This window comes from Rissa tridactyla, chromosome 7 (genome assembly GCF_028500815.1).
Source record: "Rissa tridactyla isolate bRisTri1 chromosome 7, bRisTri1.patW.cur.20221130, whole genome shotgun sequence".
Taxonomy (NCBI): domain Eukaryota; kingdom Metazoa; phylum Chordata; class Aves; order Charadriiformes; family Laridae; genus Rissa; species Rissa tridactyla.
In genome coordinates this window covers 10877261-10896817 of record NC_071472.1, presented here as the reverse complement: position 1 = coordinate 10896817, position 19557 = coordinate 10877261, and the positions used below count along the sequence as shown (strand labels likewise).

General features: G+C 40.8%; 1 protein-coding gene across 1 annotated transcript in view; it reads right to left on the bottom strand.

Annotated features, from left to right (window-relative positions):
* Positions 1 to 14158: 14158 nt before the first annotated feature.
* The window catches only part of CFAP221 (cilia and flagella associated protein 221), a 52142-nt gene continuing 46743 nt past the window's right edge, over positions 14159 to 19557 (bottom strand). Inside the window, exons 19-25 of the mRNA XM_054209821.1 lie at positions 19337 to 19513; positions 17701 to 17859; positions 17196 to 17290; positions 16577 to 16666; positions 16255 to 16374; positions 14888 to 14917; positions 14159 to 14282 (exon numbers count right to left, since the gene is read on the bottom strand). Coding sequence (XP_054065796.1) covers positions 14159 to 14282; positions 14888 to 14917; positions 16255 to 16374; positions 16577 to 16666; positions 17196 to 17290; positions 17701 to 17859; positions 19337 to 19513 — 795 coding nt within the window. The remainder of the gene's footprint in view (positions 14283 to 14887; positions 14918 to 16254; positions 16375 to 16576; positions 16667 to 17195; positions 17291 to 17700; positions 17860 to 19336; positions 19514 to 19557) is intronic.

Genomic DNA, 19557 nt, shown 5'->3' with positions numbered 1-19557 from the left:
AGAGAAAGCACAAGCGTCTGTAGTTTCTCACAAGTGGGAAGGAAGGAGGGACACTGTCACAGGCTGAGACAATTTCCTTAACCCAAGCAGGGAACGTTATTAGCAGAAGGGCTATACTGATTTTTGTACTCCTTACTTTTTGTACAGTGCTCTCCTACTGTATGTTTTAGTAGACTCTGAAAGGGCTTGAGATTGGGAAAAAATCAGTAAGAAATGAGCTACCTGCTGTCCAGAAAATAAGAATTTGTATTTCTGTGTTATAGTACACTGTGTTACAGAGGAACCACAGGAGAAAGGACTTTATATCCCTTGGTCTTGGTGTCCTCAGTTTTGAGTCTTGGAACTAGCTTTGTTCACTATAGCCCCTTTTTTTGGCACAACTACTAAGATACCAGTTTTTCACCTGGCTGGAGAGCAGCTGTCATTTCTGATGAATTGCTTCTGTCACCGTATACAAAGGAAAGATCTAGTGGAGGTAAAATTTCTCATATTATCGAAGTAGTCAGCATTTTTTCCCTTAAACAGAGGGTATTTTCAGTGCAATACATTCCATTAGTTGCCTATGGAAAAGCCTGTTGATACAGAAAAGAGAAAGGTTGATTATTTTATCTATCTATCTATCTATCTATCTATCTATCTATCTATCTATCTATCTATCTATCTATCTATAAATAAAAGTATCATCTCTTCCACTCATGAGAATTCCTGTAAAACTGAGGGTTTATATCTTATAAAGAAAAACAAATTAAAACCTTTTCTCCTCCATTATGTCTGTCATGGTTCTAATTAAAAGGTTGAAGGGAGATTTTGCTTTTAGCCTTTTCCTTATTGAGATTAGTTAGAACTTCTGTTTCCCTGCAAGAAAACCAATCATTAGAATGTAAGCTTAAGGTTGCCATTAGCATTGAATTTATGTGTAAACAACTGAGATGATACATGCTACTTTGCAGCCAATCAGTAGTCAAAAATATATCTCCTGGGAAAGACTAGGTGCAAAAGCATAATGTTTTAAAATTTAAAAAAAAGAAAAAAAGAGAGAGAGAAGAATCAGAAAAAACTCCAAGGCAGGAATGTTCTTATCATTCTCTCCCACATAAAAGAGAAATTGTGAATCTTTGGGGAAAATATGAGAGAAGGTTCTTTATGCCATGGGTAACAACTGTAGAGCTTCTCACCAAAGGAAACTGGAATGGAAAAAAATCGTGTGGATTCCAGAGGAGACTGGACAGGTGCTGAGAGAAGGGGTTTGTTGAGTTCTAGCACATCAGGCTCAGGAAATCCCTGAGATGAGAACAGTTGGAGACTGGGAGAGTTTTGGGGGAGTATTTTAAGTAATTGTCATTACTCTTCCCTAAACGGTTGCTTATGGATACCGGGATAAGTCTTCGTCTGAACCCCTATGGCCATTCTTATGTTCCCATGTCACAGAGCAATAGGGTGGGGTGCGAAGTCCCCTTATCCCTCTACAGGATATGATCACAGCTTGGTGCTTTCCATTACACGTTGCTGGGAGGCTGGAAGATGGGAGTAAGGCAAGGGGTAAGTCCACCCCACTGAACCATTCAGCCCAGTGTAGTGGCTGTGCTGTGAGGGCAGCTACCCTCACAGCTGTACACCCCTCTTCCTCACCCTCCCATTTACAGTGGCTGCGGGGGCCAGATGCCAAACCAGGTCTACTTGAAGATGTCCACCAGCAGAACTGCTCCACTGTCTTTTTCATGACATCCACTGTGGCAGCAAGAGAAATTATAGACAGAAATCGAGTCCTGTGTAATTCTTTTTTGGGTAGGCTCTTTTGCAAAAGGCTAAAATGTTCCATTTGTTTAAAACAGAGTGTCATCTGGGATGCTTCTTCACCGAGGGCAGGGTGAGAGTGTCCCAATGTAGCCTGTAGGCTAATAGTGGTAACAAAAGCCTGTCCTGCCCCATTTACCAATAAAATGTAGTGAGATGGGATGTACCATTCACAACAGAGTGAGCATGAAAAAGACAAAGATTCTGTTTACTGAGGAAATGTTCCTCTCCTGAACACCACGGCCAATAAAGTCATGATTGATTTCAAACTGGAAACACAATAATAGCCCTGTTCTTTCTCTTTGTCCAAGCTCTTTTGGATCTGTTTTCTTCCTGGAAATTAGCTGATAGCTAAAAAAATCTCTTTTCTTTCCAGTTCCTGCATTTATTTCTAATATGTTTGTTACCACAAAATCTTTTGATCAGAGGAGCAGAGCAAAGGCCAACTAGACTCAATTATCTCCTTGAAAATTGTTCAGCTTTTCCAGTCGTACTGTGTGATTTTGGTTGTTTTTCAGTAATGGTTTTTCTTATAGAAAATTTTTGGCAGATCAAAATGCAGAAAATACATCCACTGGGGGGCAGGCCTGAATCTGGCAGAACATGCTGAAAAGGTCTAGAAGGAAAGATAAAATGTTACATTCTGCTGAATGGAACCTCTCATGAGTCAATCAGGACTCAACAGTTAAGAACTGAGACAGTCTTTTTTCTGAATCAATAGTTTAATGACTTTAGATGTATAATCTATAAAATGAAGGCTCTAATAAGAAGGGTCTGGTAAGGGTTCATGTGTAATTAGAAGGGTCCTAGATGAAGCCTCTGACCTTGACTATAATTAAAATAAACCTATCATGACAATTATTAGTTGAAGTCAGCCAATCCCAACTGGACTTTCAGTTGATCAGGCAACTACCAACTGCATTCAGTGGAACTGAATTCCAAGGCTGAACTTGGCCCACAGGTTTCATGTGTTCTCACAGCAGCACTACGTTCCAGCACGGGCATGTAGGACTTGTGGTCAGAGTTCGCTGGGGCAAAAGGTGCCTCACAGGAGGTCCTTCCGGTGCCTGCAGTCCAGAGGCACATCTGATGTGCACAAGCAGAAGCGGTGTCTGGCTCCACCTCAGACTCACGGCAACACCAGAGCCTGGGCGTGCTCAGGAAAGAACTGTTCTGGGTGGGCAGCTGATGCCCCACTCCCTGGACTTGCAATCTGTGCACTCTCTACTGCCAGGTCCCTTACTACTGTGGAGATGGCGCTGCCTCAGAGTTAATCACCTGTGACTGGATCAAATACTTCATCCTGTCCTTGTTTCTAGCAAGGATTGAGTTTGGCTCAGCAGTTTGAGGTACTAAACCTTGAACAATCCAGATATCATGTTTTGCTTTGAGTGCCGTCAATATCAGTACAAAAGGAAAAAGCTTATTTCATGTGACCGCTGAAGATCCCGTATTTAATGCTGCCAGACTTTGTCAACAGTTTTCTTTCAGACAAACTGAAAACTCCATTTTCTCTTTGCAGTTTTCATGGGAGCATATTAAATGAACTTCCTCCTTTCATCAATGACTCAATCCTGGAAAGGCTATTTCACAAATAGTATCTCCATTCCAAAGGAAACAAGATGTTCCCTCTTACATTACTCAAGTAGCTGCAGACAAACTAAAGTACATTAAGTCAAAAGATTTCAAAATGCATTAGATACATATCTCAGAGACAGTTAGCTTTTTGTCAAATAGTTTTCTGATATGAATTGCTGCCTTTTAATGAAATCACTCAAGCCAAATCCTAAATTCTAGAAATTCTGTGTGCCTGGCTGGAGACACCTTACAATCACATGGAGTCGCTAAGTTCAAACCCTCTTGTGGTGTCTAATGTTGGTCACACAAAATTTCTACAGCCTTTTTTGAAAATCTTGCCCATACAGAATGCAGCTAACAGGATTAGACAGAAACTAATACAGTTCCATAGGAATTCTTTCAGCATTTGAAGGCTGCTCTAAATCAGAATCAGGATCTAAATCAGAATATCTCCAATCCAAGATTGCTAACAGACATTGAGATATCTGTTCAAGTCTACAGCTGCAGATTTTACATAAATTAGTATCTGTTTTCTGCAGTGTGAACTTATCTGGAGATGTGAATAAGATGATGATATGGGTACTTCCGTTAATAATGATTACTGATGTGTTTAGAGTTGGACTGCTGCTGATAATCTCATCAAAGAAAAGATGCTAAGAATTCCTCCAACAGTTAAGTCCCCAAATAAACAGTTTGAAACAGGTTACCTTGACCATACGGGTCTGAAAAACAGTCAGGCCTTCTTGCTGAAGAAAATCAGAAGCATAGTCATATCTTTAAGCAATGAGAAAAGAGAGAAAGACTTTTACAAGAAAGAAAATATCTCCCTGGCACTGTCTAGTATAATGTAAGAAAATGCAAAACTGTCATGTTACATATCAGTCATAGGAAGAAAGTATTTGTAAATGACTCTTCTGGGGAATATTTGTAAAAGGCAGCACTCCTTAAAGCATTCAGTGGTTCAAGTGTTTTACAAGTGACCAGGAATCTTTCCAGCTGAGGGACAGTCCATTACAGCCAAGTAACTTCCTGAGATCTGGCTACCATGGGTGAAGACAAGAATCATTAACTCCAATATTACATTGAGTGGTAAAATTAAAACATTATTGGGGTCTTCTCCATGAAACTCCAGGTTTGTCCTACTGTTGTCAGTGTAAGAATTTGCCTCAGGTATATTACCTGTAAATAGGCCTTCCAAGAGTGCTCCTGCTTCCAAGAAGGTATTATTCCATTGCTATCAGCGGAAAGCTTTGTGTTGGGTAGTTACGGACACTGTTTCTGTTACACATAGCAAGTGCAGCAAATACTCAAAGGGAACAAGATAAGAGATAGGCAAATGCAGAAATTATGAAACCAAACAAGAATCTGGACATATGCAAGGCTTTCCAGTGCTGAGCTGTATATAAATGACTTCTAACTGATCTGAGTTCTGTCTGCGGGTTAAACAAATTATTGCTGATGTAAATAGTTATTTTTGAGTCTGTGTCACTGTGTCTGGATTTCTTTACTTTCAGGGGTCTGAAATCAGATTGCATCACTTCCTCACATTTGCATAGTTTAACAGAGACAGACTAGTATATTCACTTGTCTTAAAGATAAGAGAGACTATCATGACCTCTTGCATGGTTAATGTGTTCAGTCTCATCCAGTAACATTTGCTTAAAGCCAAAAAATCCAGTGATTAAACACAGGCACCTCTTTCCATCACAGATGGCTCCCTTTGGTTTTCTTTATCAACATTTTATCAGACTTGCATTGTTCTGATTTGGTGAAGAAACTCATTGGGAAAACATTTTTCAACTGACCCACCCTCATGGACTTTATCTATTCTCAGTTCATCCTTTTGGGAAGCACTTTCTTCCACTATCTATCCCCCTTACCTTTTCATCTAATACAGAAAATCCACCTTAGCAGTGACATTCAATTGTACATCAATCTCCAAGTCCTGGAACAGACACTCACTTAAATAATAACCATAATCACAGTAATAATTCATCACTTCTTTCCCAAAAGTACATGAACAGCTTTACTTCTCCTGTGTGAGATGTCATCAGTACACAGAGTGGGAAATTTTGACATCTTTCAGGGTACTTACAGAGTTATGTCGCCGTGTTTCATTAAAAAGGAGATTTGCGCTGTGATCTAGTATGTTTGCAGGGTTGGAAGAGCAGATAGGATAGTTGTGCTTTTCCACTGCCTCCTCCCTGATATTTTTCCACAGCGTTTTTGTTATTTTTAGAGTGATTAGTATAAATTAGTAATGGTACTCTGTCCCTCTGGGAGTCTAACACACTCCAGAGCAATAAGCGCAAACAACCTGTGGGGTCTGAGAGACTGAAAGGAGGACTGTCCACAATTAGCAAGTTGCTGCAATGTCTGAGGTTAAAGATTCCTTTGTTTGCATTCTGGCACAGCGCTTTGGCTCAAATCTATGAAGATACTTGGATGCTTCACTGCCAGGGCCATCAAATGAAGTTAGGTACTTGAATTCCTTGCCATCTGCTCCCTCGGTGATTCGCAGCAGCACCTGATGCCATTATAAACACACAGGATTTAACTGCGAACGTTTAACAGCATTTAACAGCAGAACAAAGTAAAGGCTTTCCAAGGAAAGCAGGCTACTGTCAGGCCCCTCATGTGTAATCCCAGCCTAGCAGGATGAAGTGATCTCTCAGGCACCAAGTTCCAGTCTATCACCTTAAATATAGGATTATGTCAATGGCAAATGTTTAATGTAGCAAGAAACATCATAGCTTAAAAGGGCTAATAGTAATGCCATTGATGTCAGTGACAAGACAAAATCCGTGTTGTTTTCAGCCAAGGCAGATCAAAGCCAAAACTCAAAACTTCTAAATAAAATTCAGTATGTCACTTTTGCAAAACTAACTTTCGTTTTATCTGCCTATTGGTATAAATGGAGTCTTCTAAATAATGCATCAGGATAATCAATCCAACAATGGCCAGACATAGCCACAATAATCACGCCCAATCCAGATGTGACCAAGAATTTCTTCTGACCAACACAGTGTTTGAGTGTCCAAAGGAAATGGCAGAAAAGTAGTTTTAATGTTAACACAGACTCCGCTGTTTACAGTTTAATTCTTACAGAGGTATTCTGCCACTCCCTTACTGTGCCTTCTTTGGACCAGAAAGCATCAAGGATGACAGCCAATAATTTCAAATAACACTGACAGGCAGAAACAATCAAATATACCTAAGCATGGTGATTTTTCAGAGGCTTGATTATTCACATAAAAACAGGATCAGACCCTAAATCAGTCTTCAGGTGAAGATGGTTCACCTTTACCGATACCAGGAGAGAAATACCAGTTTTAGGACACCAGCAGTAAGTCTGGAGTCTCACAGTATCTGGTGCTGTTATAAATGATCATTTTGCAGATGATTAAGCAACACAGTTTTTAATTGTATATATTTGAAATTAAGGTTCCAGCTTTCATAATTTCATAAAAAAATTGAGAACGTACTTTGAGCATAACTCGCAGCTCAGAAACCAGAAGCAAAAGAGAAAGAAATGCAGGTTGATTAAAAATAATTCAGACAATCTGGAAATCTGTCTTGAGCTTTAAATGTCTGCATTTGGCACTACTGGCTGAAGATCAGGCCAGCAGTTCTGCCTTTTGACACTCATTTGTAACACTGAAATCATATGGACCTCTTCTTCCCTCACCTCCTAAATATGAAGTACAAACACCACCACATTAAAAATTCTATGTGTTCTCAAGAGAGGGCTGGACCAGTTTACATCAGCTGAAGCTTCACGTTGATACCCAGGGCTGCTCTTTCAAATCTCCACTCCTTTTTTTTTTCCTGCTGGTTAATTGAGTAACCAGGATTGCTCATTATGTATACTTGTTATTTTTATTCACTGTTACCTTTCAATTCTTAAGATGTAGAGTTGCCCTTTAAAATGCAGGAGTCTTCAAGCATGTCTCTGCTAAGGTGGGAGGTATGACTGCAGCACAAAAAAGCTGTCCGTGCTAGTTTTAATCACGGTTGATTTAAATGTGGGTGTTGTGAGCCTCCTTGGGTGCTGCACGCTGCTGTTGGTGACCAGTCTGTACTGAAGCCTGCCTTTTCTGCTACCAGCGTTTGAACTGTTCAGTTTAGCTTTAGTCACCACTCTCAGCAAAAGTGCATGTGAATGCTTATATCAGTAGCATGAATAGAAGCTCACAGCTTCCATATCACCTGCTTTTAGCAAGGCAAGAATGTGACTATAATAAATTGACTGATAGCAAAATGATGGATGATGCACTGGGAATGGCACTGAAACTGCCCCAGTTTTCCAGTATTTCTAGCGGTGCAGATTAAAAGGGAAGGCTGTGGGACAGGAAACCCTCACAGCGATAGGACCCCAGAACTGTGTTTCTGGTAGGCAGGTTTGAAAGCCAGCTCATCAGTAGGATCTCCATCCCTTTCCAGGAGGAAGGATCCATTGAGGAAGAGTCCATGCAAGCAGCTGGAGAGGTGACTGCAGAAGGGATAAATGTGTGGCCAAGGTGGGTATTACTATCATAGCAGACATAGCTGCTTTGTTCCTTTTCAGTTTTTCTACAGTGTTACCCAACAGCTACTACAAATTAAGCTGTGTTCCAGCAGTGTTTGGAAATACTCCTCACATTGACATGAAGGGATTATTAGCAGGAAGACCTTAACTTCAAAAATTTGAGAGTCCCTGGTCTGTCAGCTACAAGGGAAATCAGAAGCTTTTCGGCTACTAGCTCTGGTGGTGGACATTGCTCATCAGCAACACTTTTCACATCCTGAGCCGTATGTGGCCTTCGTGTACCGATATATAAAATGACTGACTGTGATTGCTGACAGTACCTACACAGGGACATCTGTGCCTACTGTGTTAGCAGAAGTAGCAAGTTTGTCGAAAAACGATGCTGCCTGTAGGGAAAGGTGCTTCAGAGGCAGGGAAGCAGAGAGAGAATTGTTTGAAAGCAATTCTCTCTTGATACTTGATGTCCATTTTCAGGGTAACATACAGAGAACTAATCATGCAAATCCAAACTCAAGGGAAATAAGCCTTGGTTTCTTCATCTGGTGCTCTGAAACTCAGCCAATACATGCAACCAATATCCCTGAGGTGACAAAGGGCATTGTTGATTTGTAGGCAATGCATATTGGATTACTGGGGACTCCACACTGTGAAATGATTATAAACCAGTAATTAGCTGGTGATGGAAGTGTAATTTGGTTCAGAATTCTGAAGCCAGACAAAATCAACTGATTAAAAATAATCAGTTAACTCAGTCCCTTGTGCAATTAAAAACTCACAGAACCAGACTGAAGTAGTTAGAAAGGCCTTCTAACAGCAGGAAAAACTGTAACCCTTTAAAAATGTGCTCAACTAACAGTAGGATTGGGTCCTGGAAATTTTATTTCTTTAAAGACAGAAGGACTTGCTACTGCTCTTCACCTTGGAGAGCCCTCACTTAAATGCAGCTTAACCTTTGGACGGTAAAACATGAATGTGCTGTAACTAAACAGTGCCTGGCACAAGTGAGCAGCTCATCAGAAGATGTTATTTTGATGTACCAGTGCTCTGGAAAAATACTTCCTGCAGGTGTTCTGAAATCACCTGGAGTTTTTCAGAAGCAGCCTGATTTAATTTTCAAGTCCCTGCTGTGGGACAGACATAATCTGGGAAGTCCCTCACAACCAATTAGCTTCTGCAGGTGTTAAGTGGCACAAGGTTGCCCTATCAGATGTGTCTGGCTTTTTTTGGCCAAATTGTGTGATTTCTGGATCTTTTTTGTGATTGAAGATATCGCCATGACATTACACTGGTTTTGGTTTTGATGAATTCAGTTTTCTTAGAGGACACAGAACAACACAGACAATGAAAGGATGGCGCAGTATAGCAGGATTTTTGGGAGACTCCTGACGAATTCCAGCTTTATAGAAACGACACGTGTTACTTGAGATGTCCATAGAAATGAAGAATCACAAGATAGTTTTGACCAAGTCCTTCAGCCTCTGGGAGCGGTATGAATGGGACTCCATTCCTGGAAAAGACAAGAGGCCTCTTCTGACCACACACTGAGACCCTGCTACTGACAGTACCCTGTACCACAAGGCCCAGAGAAGAACTGGATGTGACTGTAGCACTGCATTTCTGATGGTTCTCCAGCGCCCTACACCAAAGCAGTTACCACTGACCATCCTTTGGCAGCCAGCATCGCTGGAGGAGGTTGGAGAGGCTGCTCAGGCTAGAAGAGCTGATTCCTGTGCCACCAGGTCAAACAGCTGTAGACCCTACTGACTCCTTTAAAGTTCCTCTCTGAATGCTTTTTAAATTTCAACAAAGAAAACCCCAAAGATTTTGAGAAGGCTATCTTATCACTGTATACTGCTAGCTGCAATCGCTCAAAGAAGTTTTATTTCAAGCAACCAGTGTTGGTACTCAGTGTGCAGGCTGACAGCAGGAGAAGCAGAAAACAGAGGAGAAAAAAAAATTAAGCCAATTCTGCCTTAAAATAACTTCTATGCAAAATTTAGATACATCCGTGACACCTCTGCTTTTCAGAGGTCATAGAAGCCCTCAGACATCACCTGTTTGGTGTCTCTACAAGAACCATCTAACTTATGTGCTTACTGATTGCAGAGCAGCACTTGACAATTACACTTACAAAGAAATTTACCCACAACAGTACACAGAGAAGTCCTTATTATTTACCTTTATCCAGCTTTCTAAGGAAATAACACTGTTTATGTATGTCTCACCTGACAAATTCTAAACCTGCTGGCTATTTCCAACCAAACTGAAAGAGCAGGAGAGGTCTCAGCAGAAGTTAATATCCTCCGTGGTTAAACAGCTGGAGAGAAGTCTTCACAGTGTTTCCATAAGGCAAAGGATGCAATGTGAGCATAGCTCTTATTAGACACAAGAAAACCTGTGCAGGAGAGAGACCAAATAAATGCCCAGATCACAAGAAAAAAATTCAGTTAGAGCTTTGAATAACTGAACCTTGTGTTACAAATCCAGAGGTAACAAGGTTTCTTTAGTTTGGGGTTCACGAGACTATTCTTATGAGATGAAAATATAATTTCACCCACTTCTTTACATCAGACACACACTGCTGTTTTTCTCCCAGCCTTCTTTCAAAATATAATTAATTTACATTTTAAAGACCTTGATGGGTTTTCTCTCATCATGGAACAGTAAGTGAGATTAATAACCCAGTTACTGAGCATTTAAGCTCATGGATCATTTCCATATAAAAACATGAAAATTTTCTTCATTTTTAAAATGCACATCTCATTTGATTAAGTGTTAATGCTCATTTCTTATGTAATAACAGGGAGAAAAGCTAAAGCATGAGTCAGTGTTTATTAACCTTGCTAATAAGACAGGCTTTTTCAGTCAAGATGGATATATCTTAGTTGGTAAAACTGTTGCATTGTCATTTAGCCAATTAATCCTTTCCAAACAAGGGAAGCAGCAGCAATTTTATTTGCAGTGAATGGAAATAAACTTGTCACATTCTGCATATCAATTTACACATTCTTGTAAGAATGCAGCCCTTTGATTCCCAAAATAAGGCAATCCACAAATTATCATTAGAAAGTATGGAAATATGGCTACATACAACATATTAATTGATCTTAGTTTGCAACTTGTATGTAAACTCAATCTGCACATTCATGGGATTAATCTACAATTGAATGCTGCGTTTCCTTTAAAAGACTGATTTGCATCTTTAGTGAATCTTAAGAAAGCAGATTAAAAGGTGCCTTAATAAACTGTTTCCCACATTTTGTAAAAACATAATGTTAAGGCTGAAGTTTGCACTAATGCTGTTTTAAATAGCACTGATGTTGAATGTTGACATTTCACACAATTGTTATTGAATCCTGCTGGCTGATCCTTAAAAAAGGCCCTATAAAGCATGGAGTGTTTATTAACAGGTATTAGCAGTCTCTTAGAGACAACTATATATATGTCTTTTATACATAAAAATGCACTCCAAAATTTATGCTCTGGTTCAGTACATTATAAATGATAATCCAGATAAAAACAACTGTCAGAAATATTCCAGTGCACTGGGTAATGTTACACCAAAAGCACAATTTCCATTACATCATTCCTTTTTCTTCTGATTTATTTTCTGTAACACCTTAGTCCTTTTCATGAAACACTGAACAGACATAGAACAGTGAATAATCCCTAACTGCAGGTTATAATTCTTTTAGTTTATATCCCATTTCTGAAAGTGTTCTCAACCAGGAGAATACTTAAGTGGCCTCATATTAAAACCTAAGACTTCTAATTATTTAGGCAAATTTCATGTTCTTAGACACAGCTGTATTTCCTGATATCATCTTGAGAAGAGTCAGCCTCATCTTACGAGGTATCCCGCAGGGATATAATGCACAGAGGTCTGTGTATTACTAGCTATCCCTTTGGATTTTAGCAACAATTTAGGGCAAGGTAATAGCTCTTTCTTACCTTCTCTGCACACTGAAACCTGGTCCACAAAAGCCTTAAAACACAGAAAGGAGGATCACTTAAATAGAAAGGAGGTTCATTTCTTTGAAAGCTGGTGTCTGTCACTGGAGAATGGAGAAGCATGACTAATTTCCACTGGGATGACCAGGAAACTCTGTAGAGGAGAAGGGAGGAAAGAGGATACTGCTGCAAGAAAAAGAGACCAACTTTGGTTAATCACCATTGTTTCTGAACACTTATTACATCTTCATTAGACATTGAAAATTTAGCTAATGGATAACAGTTCCTAAGATTTATGTATGTTTGATTTAACCTAAACTGTGAATTATGAACTGTGAATGCTTTCACTGTGAACTGAGACAACGTTTTTGTCATGGTCGCATGAAGAAACCTGCTCAAGTATTAGTGCGCCTCTTAAAAGATCAACTGCTTTCCTCAGGACTTGCAGAAGAAAAAAGCAATGTGTACATATTTAAGCAGTTGTTTGCAGTCAGAGAAACTCTGCAGATATCCAGACCTGCATTCTGAACAATCCCTTGCCAATTAGACAGTTAGCAGAAACTTAACGGCTTTTTATTTCTTTGAAGTGAGCAGAGATAGTATGTAGCTAGTATAATACAGGCTATTCTGCAGCTTTAGTTTCACACTGCTGTCCCGTTTTCTCTCTCCCTGGGCTTTTTACAGTTTGTCTGCACTGATCTCCTCTCTCTGAAATAAACTTCTTTTCTGACGGTTTTAAGTATGTCTGGAAAGAAGTATGTCTCCTAGGAACATTGTATGTATTGCTGCATTTTCCATGCCTTTTAATCTACAAGATATGTGCTTTTCAGCACAAACAGCCTGTACCACTCTTCAAAAAGAGCCATCAACTCACTATGGATAAAACCAGTTTTGTCTGATCTCCAGCTTACCCACAAGAAAGTAGGAGGCATCTCAGCTGAAAGGTGATATGCTGAGAAATCTCCTTTCCCAGGGAATACACCCCGAGCATTACAGGTCTCTCACAAGGCTCTGGAGTTCATCCACCCAATCCGTGAACCCTTCTGCCAAGAGTGCTCTGCATTTAATTAAATTCCTGAACAGCTAATGAGATCTGCTTGGACGTTATCTTTGTGGACAGTATCTGTGTTCAAGTCTTCCTTGCTTTCCACAGAGTGCAAGAGCTCTCCACCCCCAGGCGTAAGAAATCAGGAAAGGAGGGCAAGAAACCCACGTGTCGGAGTTGAGACCTGCGGGTCAAACTAAAGGGCAAGAAGGAAATGCGCAGGCAGGGGAAGCAGGGACACGTATCCTGGAAAGAGTATAGGGACACTGCCTGGCTGTGTAGGGATGGGGTCAGGAAGGCCAAGGCACAGCTGGAGCTGAACTTGGCAAGGGATGCAAAGAATAATAAGGCTTCTACAGGTATGTCAGCCAGAAAGGGAAGATCAAAGAACACATACTCCTCCTATGAGGACAGGCTGAGAGAGTTGGGGTTGTTCAGCCTTGAGAAGCGAAGGCTCCAGGGAGACCTTTTTGCTGTCTTTCAGTACTTAAAGGGGGCCTACAAGAAAGATGGGGACAAACTTTTAGCAGGGCCTGTTGCGATAGGACAACAGGTAATGGTTTTAAACTAAAGGAGGGAAGATTCAGACTAGATATAAGGAAGAAATATTTTACAATGAGGGTGGTGAAACACTGGCACAGGTTGCCCAGAGAGGTGGTAGGTACCCCATCCCTGGAAACACTGAATTGAAGGTCAGGTTGGACGGGGCTCTGAGCAACCTGGTCTAGTTGAAGATGTCCCTGCTCATTGCAAGGGGTTGTTGGACTAGATGGCCTTTAAAGGTCCCTTCCAACCCAGATGATTATATGATTCTATGATTCCCTTTCATTTAAAAACTCAAGTGTATGATTCACAGTCAAGTCTGAGATTTAGTGACTTACCTGCAAAAATTCAAAGACAGGTCATAACTAAAAAACCAAAATCATAAGAATTTGGTCATGAGGACTTTTCACGTTTTATTTGAAAACAGTGGGCTGTAAATTAATTACCAAAGTATTTACACGGTAGTACTGTGGTATTCTGGTCCTTCACACCAGGACAAAATGAGCAGGTACATGGTTGAGGACTCTTCTTGGAGCTATTACTGTGTTTGGAGTAATGGTCACAGTGAGAGTCCTTGACAGAGGTGGCATAACTGGTGGTTCTCTTTGCATAAGAAGTTGCTGACCTCGCTGAACGTAAGTACATGTAGCTGGAACAGAGAAGGCCTCATGCATTAACAGGATAAGCAGTGCCAAACCATGGACTTTGTAAAATTACTCTTATCCCAGAATAAGGGTTTTATTATGTGCTTTCAGCTTCATTTTCTCTACATGTTTTTGAACCTTCTCTCTGAGCTCGTTGTTTTGGGGCTGAAAATGTCCATCTGGATGGTTGTGCAGGTCTCTGCAAGAAGTTTAAAACATCATTTGTATTTATAATAGCCAGGGGAGCTACTTAGGAATGCTGACAAAAACAAAGGAAGAGACACTCATACATAATTTCTCTCTTTTTTATAATAAACATAGAGGCTATTCCATTACTTCCGCAGAACTGTAAAAAGAGTGAAACTGTGAAAAGAACATTCACTCTTGGCTTGGCCATTTAGGAAAGCTAACGATCTGATAAGTAAACACATAGTAGACAGAGTTTTAAATTTTATCTATGAAGGAACATATGCTGTAATGGCCAGAACAGGAGCACCCACATGAAAAACCGATTTCCCTTAAGGATTAAATGCTGAAACCCCTATAGAGGAGCAATGTGTTCTCTGTCATCTAGTGAAACACCACCCCATTGATAACAACAAAGAACCTTCCAGTGACAAAAGAAAGGATTGGGACTTCATTGTTTGCTAATAAATTGTTGTTTCCTTCTTTACAAAGCCAATCAAATAGGGAAGCTTTCAACAAATAAATAGAGGTGTTAAATATAGAAGAGCATTCTAATTTTTGAAGAAAACATCTAAAACTTCAAAAATAAAAGAACCTTACGTTTATAAAATTACTTACCCAGGAAAAGCGCCATCCAACATTGTATCACTGTGGGAAAAAAGGTCTCTAGTTACACAAGCTATCCCAAATCCCCGTGTTCTGACAAGCAGTGTGTCAGAAAACGCAAAAAGCAGCACTGAGTCTGACACACCTGCATTTTTACAGAAAATTATTTTCAATCTGTGCTGTAGTAATCACAATAGAGCAATCAGTGTTTTGTCAGAGAGCTCATAATACATAACACTTTTAAAGTTTAATGTTGACAGTTGCACAGGATTTCAGTGTCAATCAAATAATTTCTCTCTAAAATTAAAGAAAATGAGACACCCCAATCTCTTGATGACTCTGAAAGTTTCAGGCTATTATGCATATCCTGACATCTAAGTCACATCACGGCCACTTTAAAGAGGGGGCAACTGAAAGATTAATTCACTTGCTCCAAGTCACACAAGGAAAACACAGGGTTAGAACTCAGCACCTTCTCCTGTGTTGCTCTGCAATCACTTATCCTACCCACATTGCTGCTGCTCAAGACCACTGTCTGTAGTGTCCCACTTACCAGCTCATACACTTCTTTGCATCCTTTCTGCAACATCACGCACCCCCAGGCTTCACACAGTGCATCCACTTCTGCTTCAGCCCCACAGAACTGCTGGGCAATTCTGAAATGCTGCTCTTAAACCATGGTGGTAATCATCAACCCCATCAAAGACCCATTTGTCCCTCAGAGCTTTCCTTGTCCTCAGGTTGCCCCTCAAGGTTTCTCTGCTGAGTTTCAAACTCAGGACATTGGCCTGACAACACTGGAGGCAAAAGGCAGAATTTGGCTCTTACAGCAGCCAGTTTACAACATTTTAGGGAGCAGGTAATTCTGTGTTTATGAATGCAAGTTATTTTACATGCTGTGCTGTATGCCTAAGACACAGTGTTGGTGGAGTGTGAAGCTCAGACAGCTGAGCAAATGTGACCCACTCCTAGGAAAAGCCTGAGAAAAAAGCACCACACCAGGGGGAAATTCTAAGGGCTCACTCCTCTGCCAGCATTAATAAATATCTAACCAAAAGGGTCATTGAAAGGCAAAAGCCACTGGTCCAAGAACGTTGAATATCTCTGTGAAGGCAAGAAAACTGCCTCTAGTGTTAGATCATATTGATAAAACTGAAGTCAGAGACATCCAGGCCAGTGTGCCACATTCACAGCTGCTTTCTGAAGTCCAATCCAGAGATTGCATTTGCAGCACAAATTTGCTCAGAGTACAAGATCTGTGTCCCACTTGTGATGGAGCCCTTAGAGCATCTCAGTACAACTTTCTACATAATTCTGCAGGGAATGCTTGTCTTAAGATTCCTTCCCATTCCTCTCCCCTAATTTCAAATTATACTTACTTTTCTTCTTTTGCTGATTTCTCTTTGCCGTCTTCTGAGAGTGCCTGCCCAATTTGTGGAAATTCAGCTCTCAGCATCTCTGGAGTAAGAACCATTTTGAACTCAGTTTCATCTGTCTCACTAAAAATTAGTAGGACAAATAAGAATTGGGCTTTATCCTTTTAAAAGTATTTTTTAGCCAATAAAAACAAAAGTATGTTTTATGCAAAAAGAACTTTGTGCTTTTGCCACTGAGGATCTCTTGGGACAGGTTTAGACACATCTATACAAGTGGTTAAGACATGATCAATCACGCTGAATACAAAATAGAGGAGAAACTTACTGGTCAATTATGTTCTCCCTGTCTCTCTCAGGTAAGTCACACAGCATTGGTGGTACATGTCTTGGAAGCATATCTAAACTGTAAGGATCCCTGTGATGGATAAGATGAGCAGAGAGTAACTGCACTGAATGCTTATATTTTGAAGCTTCAAAGTAGTTGTAGTTACAATGAAGATTATGTACTTTTAAAAATTCCCGGAAAATCTGACTACACCAGGAACTGCTGCAATATGAGGGAACATGAACCTGAGAGATGTTGCCTACCACAGGGCGTAGGTGCCCATATGTTAAAGGTTTTACTGTTTGTACTTGTGCAGGACAGACAGAGTTTGTACCTCCTGGGGTCTTCTAGCACTGAATCAAAAAGCAGTCAGGAGAGATGTTATTGAAAATCCAGACTGGAACTCTCCTTCTAGGGCTAGGCATTTCCTCTAATGATATTGTTCTTAACCCATCCTTCAAGGGGGTCACTAGGGGTTTTCCCCATTGGTTTTGGATTTCTAAGCAGCAATTAATTCCACCTGTAGGCCCATTTTTATCTGCGGGCCTAGTTACTGGTCAATGTAGTTACAGACTACTGGTGCAGGGTACAGGCACTGTATATTCCAATTCTTTCTTACCTAGGTATTGTACTTGTCAATGCAGGAGTGTTAGAAAAAGTGGAATGCACCACTGGCAAGAATCTTCTCCATTCCATTACTCCACAAATCACTTCCTGAAATGACAAGTGCTACAGCAATCAGACCTCTAATGCATAAGGCAGTGGGGAGAGAGGCTTGCAGGACAGAGCATCTGACTTCTTGGCTGAGAATTGAATCTGGGAAGCTGCAGTTCTACACATTTAAAAGATGCTTCCTCCACTGCAAGGTCAGGGAAATACAACAGACAGGGAAAAGAAGGAAAGAGCGGAGAAGTATTCAGGGATAAATAAGAGACATGGATAAAGAGACAAGAACAAGTTATTCTGACCCATGGAGTGACTATTTAGGTGCACACATCATTTATATTTGGCAATATCTTCTGTCTAGGATGACTATTCATCTTTCTTTTTGATTCCTTGGAGCAAATTCTCAGCAAGAACATACCCAAGCCAGATACTCATGCAATAACCCCAAAAGGCCATACCTTGTGATGCAGAAATTTCTTTTGTGTGACTGGAATACTGGATCCTTTGGGGCATTCCTTGGTAAAGGTGTATTTTGGATGAGGACAAAGATGATATTCAATATTTGTTTCAGAATAGGCCAAAGGAGGTAAAACTGGAACTAATCCTGGAGTGGGGTTCTAAAAACAAAGAAGAGATTATTTAAAAAAATTGTTCTGAGCACCATAAAGAATTACATTGATGAAAATTCAGTTCTTACAATAAATGTAGTCTCCCCAGATTCACACCTTTATCTCACTGTGACTTTTTTGTTTGGTGTGACCTCCATTTCCTGTCTATTCCCCTCATCAGAGACCCATAATCTGTCTGTTTTATCCATGCTCTCTGCTATCCAAAATACAGCAACTTAGGTGTTGTCTCCAAGTGTGGAAGAAAAAACTATCGCCTGATTACTCCAAAATCCATTGCTGATTCTCTGAACAGTTCAGAATCCAAGAATGGGAATTGGCCTCGCTGCCGTGGAAGCTAGTGAGCATTTTGCCACCTATTTCACTGCACTAGCGTCTGTTTCTGAATAAAGTCTAACACTGGGTAGCATGGGATCTGGCTGTGCCTGGCTCTTACACTGACGTGACAGAGGGATGAATGAGATGCACAGAGGATCTCATCAGTAAGTCCACTGGACTCCTGGCCGCAAGCAGCGAGGACAAGTCTATACCGTATATGTTATGCCAAGACCACCAGACTAGCACACTGGGCACTGGGCCATTGCAGCTAAGTAATGCTGAAAGACAGAGCCACCCAAGTCAGGCATGGTGCCACGCTGGCACGGAGGTGCTGCCTGTACCCACGCACAGCACTTCGCTGAACTATACAGCTGTCTCTGACTGCTCAGAGACACCTCACAGACCTCCAGGCTATGCTGCGCTGTGTGGGAAATACCTTCTGTAGTTGGTGCCAAGTAGTACAATCTACACGACAATTAAGTAACAGAAAATCTTCCCATGCACGTGGTTGTGATTTTTTGAATCTCTGTGCCTAATAATTTGGAAATGTGGTTTTGGGATGCTATGAGAACTGTTGGAAACTTTAAGGCAGCAGGAAGTAATGTGAGCAAAGAGTTTGACTTCACTTTTCGCAGTTTACCTAAGGATCAGGCAAAACTGTAGTCCCCTAGCTGTAGAGAAGGAAAAGACTGCACCTGTCCTACCTACCTCGACAAGAGCATGAGGTTATAGAAGGACTGAGATGCCAAGATCATGGCTTTTCTTCTAACATTCAAATGGGGAAACAAATGGAGGAGAAGAAGGGAGGGGCCCCATGGTGTTCCAGGAAATCCTGGGATGAGTGACCATTTGTGGAGTGTGAGACTGGGTCTCCAGTTCTCTGCCATCACTGGCAACTTTGTCTTATCATCCCTCCCCGAAACTGATCAAATTCCACGTTAAAGTGAAATGGTGCCCCTCTCAGCAGGATGAGCTCTGTGACTCTTACCTACCAGGGCTTGCACCTTGAAGGACTACTCTCACTCTGGATAGTTTTATATAATAATCTGAGTCAGAAAATTGCCCACCAAATCCACATCAGGCTTCTGATGAAACAAACACCTTTTCCCCTCCTTTCTTAGGTTCTTTGTGGAAGTCAGCGTCTACTTACAAAAATGCGAAGTGGGTTGCTCTCTGTAGGGTAGACTAAAGCTTGGGGAGGAACCAGTTTTAAGAGGCTGATATCCCTTTCTGCTACTTCTTCTGGGGATGGTTTGTGAAAATCCATCCTCTGGGAGACCAGGTCAAGCTGCCCCTCAGGAGAAGCAACTACTTGAACCAACTCATCCTTGAAAAATACAGACATCAAAGGTTTTCAGAATGTTGTAAGCC